Here is a 7,520-nt window from a genome sequence, read left to right on the forward strand (position 1 = left end):
CATGTAAAGGTGCCACGCACATAATATATAAGGTCCTGGGAATGCCAGAGGCAATCCTGGAACTCCAACATACAATTATAAAACTTAAACTCTAAGTAGGAGCTATAAGAGGGGGGTAGGTAACCTAAAAGGTTCTAAACCTGCCTACTCTAAATCCTAATATTAACATCAAACAAATCCACCCTTCCTCCGTTCCTCCATCATCTAGGATCTAGCAAAGACAAACAACCAAACAATTTCACGCACAAGTAAGAAGCAGATAGTACAAATAGCAAATATAACAGTTAGCAAGATATATGTTCAGTTAGGCAATCCCAAGTAATATATAGCAGACAAAACAAACAAATGCACATGATGCATGCCTATCCTATGGCTGATAAGGCTCATCTATCGGTTATCCAGCCAACCCGACAAGTTCGAAAACCTTAGACTGTCCCTCCTCGCGCATCACCATGAGTCTATGCATAGATTTTTCATTCATTCATCATTTATACAATCATTCATTCATATCTCACTCAATGGGGATATCCATTCCCGGGAATTTATACGTGCCCGGTCACCCTTACGACGTAGGGTCAACAGAGTATCGAGTTTCAACCTGGAACATGTGGTGGCAAGCTACGGTTCTGTTACCCAGGAAAACTCGTATCTCAGATATCATCATTTCGTAAGTCATTTAATATTCATAATCATTATATAATCATTCGTCAAAGCCATGGCATCATAACTTCATTTAACATCTACATCTCTTTCTTATAACTCATCATGTTTACCCCTGTTTTTCATTCCTAGGTTACCTCAAATTCCTAACTTCCGCTAATTATTAAGCTTACTAGCAAAATCTAGGATTAACAGGGAAAAAATAGAGATTTAGGGGTTCGAAACCATGTTTAGATCATGAAAATATAGGTGCTGGACAATAGAGTGTGTGTGTACGCACACATGTGTGTGTACGCACACATGTGTGCGTGCGCACAGCTTGAGAGAAAAACAGAACGTGTGTGTGCGCACGAATGCGTGCGTGTACACACCAACCAGGAATTACTTGGTGTGTGTGCGCCTCACTTATGCGAGTGCCACCAGCAGAAAGCATATCCTGGTGCGTGCGTGCACACAAGGGCGTGTGTACGCACACTTTCTAAAAACACCAGGTGTGCATGCGCACAAAGGCGTGCGTATGCACAGGTAAAGTTTTTGCTACTTCTGGGTGCATGCACACAACAGTGTGCGTGGGCACATACCAGAAATCTTGATTCTGCTGCAACTTTAAAAATTTTAGTTTTTCGCATCAGATTTCCGGCGTCCATAACTTCCTCTACAGAATTCGGTTTTCTACAAATCTTATATCGTTATCAAGCTTATAAAACCTTTAATTTGAAACAAATCTCATTTTCATCCAAAATTTGAGGAGCAAGTTATAGACTACCAAAGTTCATCAAAAATCAATTTTTACCAAGTTATACCAAACCCCCATTTTTACCAAAATCACATTTTCAACCAAAATAATTCCCATGCCATTAACCACCAAACCTGCACTTTTCAAAATAACATATCATTTTTCATTAACTTACCAACCACCAACACATTTATGATTCATACCAATCCATAAAACTCATACATTTCCCAAAATCCACCATTCAAACCACAAGCTACAACTTTAAAAATTTATTTGCTTATATCCTCAATTCATTTACAACAATCCATCAATCATCATTAACCAACCAACAAGCAACAAGCCACAAAATTTTATCATCATATATTAACAACATCATTAACTCATCATCATTAACTCCAATAATCTCACATTCATCATCATGTACTAGCAACATCATTAATTCCAACACTAGCCTCCATATCAAACTAAAACGTAGCCTTGCTCAAGGTGTAATCAATAAAGCACTAAACCATACACATATTCAAACATTCATTCCTATCCTACGGTCATCTAGCCTAAGTTTTCACAGAGTATTATATATTAAATGCGCAAAACCTAAACCATACCTTGGCCGATCACCACGTTTCGTCCAAGGCAGCCACACTAGTCACACACAGTCCCACAAGCTTGAGAAATCAATCAAAACCTTAGCACCAATCTTCCACCAAGCCTCCAAATGTCCACAATTCAATTCCAATATATATATATATATATATATATATATATATATATATATATATATATATATATATATATATATATATAACCTATTACACATGTATACCTCAAATTCAGAATTCACATAATAAAATCAAGAATTGGCTAAGTTTTAGATGATTCTTACCGCACTTACGCACATAGCAACTCAAACCCGATAAGCTCCGCAAGCTAAATCGAACCTAGAACACCGAATTCGACAAAATCTCATCATTACAAGGGCTCAATTTCAAGAATCAAAAGGGGGTAGAGAATCTGAGATGGGATAGTGGCTTACCCATAAAATTGATCCAATAGAAACGTAGATCTCGACGCGCTGGACGCGTGGCCGCAAACGGTGCGGCAATCGGAGCTCGAACGGAGAAGTTATGGCAGATGGAAGTAATGGTGAGGGTTTGGAGCTCTCCTCTCCCCCTTGCTATCTTCAGCGTGTTTTTTTGCTGAATGGGAAAGGAGATGCTTATGCCCATATTAAGTTATGGGCCCAGTTGGACCCACGGGCCCAGTTTGGGCCCGCTTCAACTAGTTCGGCTCATTCGGTCCAATTTTGGGCCATTTTTTTATATTGGTGTCAAAATTCTCATTTTGAAGAGCTCTATTCTATTTTGATATTAGATTTACATTTTTAATTTTCCTAATTAAAATTTAATTTATTGACTAATTATTTACTAATTTTAGCAGAGTTTACACTAACAGAGGTTCATCATCACCTGAGGAGTAGCGTTACTACATTTGGACTGCGTTAGCAAGAGTGTGGAAGGAGGTCATTCCGTTGTTGTCATCTCGAATCAGATATGTATGCACCGTTGCTTTCAGTTTTGTGGAGCTTGAACTTAATAATGTGTAATGGATTTCATTAGTTTCCAAAAATTGGTAGGGTTTGATTTGAAGTTTTTCGTTTTATCGTTTTAGGGGATGGGAAGCTTTAATATGAGTGTCTACCATGGGAGTCGATTTGGATATGACAATGGGATATTGCAGTATATAGAGGGACAAAAGACATTGATCCAAGATGTTGAGAGTGATTGCTGGTCTGTATTTGAGGCATATGCAAAGGTGAGACAGTTTGGGTATACGAAGGAAAACATTTCAACTTTGTGGTATAAGGATCCAAGTGCTGAATGGTTAGAGAAGGATCTGAAGTTATTTGCGGGTGACAGAGATACACTTGAGATGTGTAGAATAGCGGAGCTGAGGAGTCATGTTGAGCTGTTCGTGGTGCATAAGGTTGACGATGCTGAAGAATTTCCTGAAATAGGGTATATTGATGTTTGAGGCCAAACAGAGAAAAATCCTAGGAATTATTTGGTGGTTTATGAGGGTGAACGGGGTCCACAGAAGGAAAATGATCATCCGAAGCAAGTTAATGAAGGAGATAACTTGCACCCAGATGTGGCTGCTGAAATGCACGGGTTGAATCGAACAGTGATGATGACAGCGATGATGAGGAGTTATTCCGTCTGATCTTGAGGTTGACAGTACAGATGATGTTCATTTTACAGATAGTGAAGAGGAGTATGATAATGAGAGTGGGTTTGAGGATTTGAGAGGTGCTACGGATGATGATCGGGTTGATAAAGGTAAAGGGGTTGTGAATGGTGATTTCAGTGATGCGGAAGGCTTCAATAGTGATGAAATGGATTTGGATTATGAAGTTGGTGGTGGTTTAGATAAGGAGGACAGACAGAATGATGATAACAATAAATCTATTTGGTATCCAATTCATAAAGATGTTAAAGACATGACGAGTTACAAATGGGAGGTTGGAACTGTATATGCTTCAAGCTGAATTCAAAGACACTGTAACAGCGTATGCAGTGCAAATAAGGAGGGGGATCAAGTATGCCAAGCTTGACTTGGTTAGAGTAAGGGCTGTTTGTCAGTCGGGTTGTTCGTTTTGGTTATATGCAGCAAAAATGAGTGAGGAACCTTAAGCACACTTGTGGCCAGTCACATAGGGTAGGGATAATGCATACTGCGTAGCTGAGTAGAGCCTTTAAGAAGAAGTTGGAACATAACCCAAAGGTCAATATAAAGGACCTGGTGAACAAGGCACAAAAGAAGTGGAATCTGACTGTGACAACATCAATGGCAGCTAGGTCAAGACAAGCTACATTGTATGAGATACAAGGAACTTACTGGAAGCAGTATAAGATGATCGCTGACTACTGCTCAGAGCTGTTACGGGCTAATCCAGGGTCATCAGTGACACTCAAGGTACAGAGGTCCTCTGATTTCGAGTTTGAGAAACAGCACACTTCGTTAAACAAATTCTGCATATTTCAAAGAATACACGTGTGACTAGCTGCTTCCAAAAAGAGCTTTCTGCAGTGTAGGTTTATTAGGTTGGATGGCTGTTTTCTCAAGACACCTCAAGGGGGGCAGCTGTTGACCGTGATAGGTTAGGACCCTAATGATCAAATGCTTTCAATTGCGTATGCCATTATGGAGTCAGAGACTAAAGACACCTGGAAGTGGTTTCTCCAGCTGCTAATTGATGATTTTGGGGCTGAGATAACTGGTAGATCAACCTTCATGTCTGATCAGTAGAAGGTAAATAGTTATTGAATCATTTAACTTCTAATTTTTTTCCCATTTAACTTCCATTTAAACAGTTATTGTTATTACACAAAAGTTTACCTCTTTTGTTAAGGTCTGCTGCCCACTTTCGACGAAGTCATCCCAGGTGTAGACCGCAGGTTCTGTGTCCGCCATCTGTACAGCAACTTCAGGAAAAAGTTTCCTGGACTACACTTGAAGCAATTGATGTGGAGGTGTGCAAAGGCTACACACTGGAAGGAATGGGAGAGAGAGATGGCAGTCATCCGAAAGATCAATGTGGAGGCTCACAGGCATCTGAATGCTATTCCTCCTAGATGTTGGAGCAGGTCCAGGTTTAACTTTGATTCTAAATACGACACTCTTGTAAGCAATATGTGTGAAAGCTTTAATGGTGCAATAGTCGAGTCTAAGGAAAAGCCTATAGTTACAATATTAGAAGAAATTAGGGTTTACTTGATGAGTAGATGGGCTGTTAATAGAGAACTAATTCAAAAGTTTAATGGTACAGTTTTACCTTGCATTAGGAAGAAGATAGAGAGGAGGGGCATGTCAGCTGGTGAGCGGAGGCCTTATTGGTCTGCTGCACAGACATATGAGGTTGTAAATGGGTTGAACAAATTTGCTGTTGATTTATCTGCTCATGAGTGTTCTTGTAGGAAGTGGCAACTCAGTGGTATTCCATGCACACATGCCATCAACTGCATCAACTTTAAGGGTCTTGATATGGATGCATATGTTGATGACTGCTACAAGAAGCCTGCCTATGTCAAATGCTATGATTCAGTAATCAACCCTCTAAATGGCCCAGATTTGTGGGAGAAGACAAACTTTGATGATGTGATGCTGCCTCCCTACCGGAAACCTAGCCACAGACCAGTGAAGAAGAGGAAGAGAGGACCTGATAAAGTTGAGGACAGAAGCCAGTCCCACTTGTCTAGGAGGGGGCAGATTCAGAGGTGCTCAAAATGTGGTGAATAAGGTCACAAGAGGGGAGGATGCAAGAAGCCACCCCTCTCTGTAAGTGTATTTACATTATGTTTGTTAGGGTTGTATGTGAATGGTTGATTAACAGTAATTGTTTATATGTTTCAGATCCAACCACCTAAGGAACCTGCTATGAAGAAAACCAATGAAGGGAGGAAGCCTTCATCTGCAATTCCCACAACCAGGTCTAAGGTATCATCACAACCTGCTGTGTAATCTGCAACTAGATGGAAGAAGCGGTCCAATAGGCAACAAAAATTATCATCACAGCCCCAACCAGCCACCAGCTCATATAGGCCCAAGTCATCCCAACCCAGGTCCAAGCCCATACAACCATCATCCAGGTCGAACAAACCACCAGCAGGTACCCTCCACTGAAGGCCCAAGATGAAGCCAATCAGAAGCTCCACACAGTAACCACCTGTACCCAAGGAGAAGGATGCATCCTGCTCAAGCCAACCAGTCAGGACAGTCTCATTCAATCACAACATTCCACATCATGTCTCTCCAAAAAAGTTGAGGCTCATGGCAAAACTTCCACCAAGAGCTTGGGGAAACCTTTAGAGATTTATGATCATTTGAGATGTGTTCTATTATTAATGTAACACTGAGTTGAGTACACTCAATGTTTGTGAGACTTTATTTTGTCTGAAACTTATGTAATATGGTTTATGCTTGTTGTTCCTTAGATAGTAACAGAGTTGCTCTAGGTTTGTGGATCCAAAAGTTTCCATCTTTTGTTGTTGTTTTCCTTTAACTAGACAATATTTTGCTCTGGGTCCATCTAATGAATTTGATAGTGACTGAAGTTTCCATCTTTTGTTGTTATTTAGATATGCTTATTAATGATTTTGACATAGTTGTGTTCTGTCAAATGTGCTTGTGGTGCTCTCTAATGTCAGTTCATATAAGCAATACACAATTTTTCAATATCAATTCCAGGCAACCAGATCTATTTTCATTCCCAATTTCTTGTCAAATTACATATATAGCAATTCACTTACATAATTAATCACCAACACCCTAAACCAAACTCACTAACACAGACTCTGTCCAGTCACAACAGCAGATTCTCATTAACACAATACAACTCAATTTACAAAACTCAGATTCATTCAAACAATAAAACTCAGGTGCAGGTACAATTTCATTAAACCCTAAACACACCCTAAACAAGCCCTATTTTCTCCCCTAATTTCATCAAGCATAGATCAGAGGCATCACACAACGTTGCCCTAGCTTCTGATTCAACCAAATCTGCAACAAAAAAAAAAATCAATCCAACCAACCATGCCCAACACTGCAGCAACCTTCAACTTCCATTCAATGTCCCTCACTTTTGCTTTCAGGGCTACAACTTTCCTCCTCAAGCTTACAACCTGCGGATCTTCACTTTCACCTTATGGGTCTGCCCAACGGAAGAACTCACACTCTTCTCTAATGTACAGGATCCCACCATAGTCAGTTCCCAAGAAACAAAACATTACCAACAATCAAGAACGAAAATTTAAAAAACGCACCTCATAGTAGACACAGCCCCGAAATCATCGCCCAGGGTTGTTCTTCGTTTCCGAAATTCGTAGCATGGGTCTCTCACCATGTCCACAGAGAAGCTCCCTCTTCTGTGCAGACAACCGACTTCGAGACAACCATGAGCTCTCCCAGCCATGGCTCCACCCTAACCTCTGGAACCCTAGCAGATGCTCGATTATGTTGGTTGGGGGTGAGATTTTGATTTGATCCCACCCTCTCCAACCAGTTATAAAAAAATAGCCTTTTTAATCATTAAATGCTACAACAACCGGTAACAACCTAAAGGGCA

At 40.3% G+C, this 7,520-nt stretch overlaps 1 protein-coding gene across 1 annotated transcript; it reads left to right on the forward strand.

Moving 5' to 3' along the window:
- The first annotated feature begins 4,240 nt into the window (after window positions 1-4,240).
- On the forward strand, window positions 4,241-5,692 carry LOC140179082 (uncharacterized). Its single transcript, XM_072217688.1, has 3 exons — window positions 4,241-4,369; window positions 4,604-4,673; window positions 4,806-5,692. The coding sequence occupies exons 1-3, from the start codon at window positions 4,241-4,243 to the stop codon at window positions 5,690-5,692; spliced, it is 1,086 nt and encodes a 361-aa protein (XP_072073789.1).
- Window positions 5,693-7,520: the final 1,828 nt, after the last annotated feature.

This window comes from Arachis hypogaea, chromosome 15, assembly GCF_003086295.3.
Source record: "Arachis hypogaea cultivar Tifrunner chromosome 15, arahy.Tifrunner.gnm2.J5K5, whole genome shotgun sequence".
NCBI classification, from domain to species: Eukaryota; Viridiplantae; Streptophyta; class Magnoliopsida; order Fabales; family Fabaceae; genus Arachis; species Arachis hypogaea.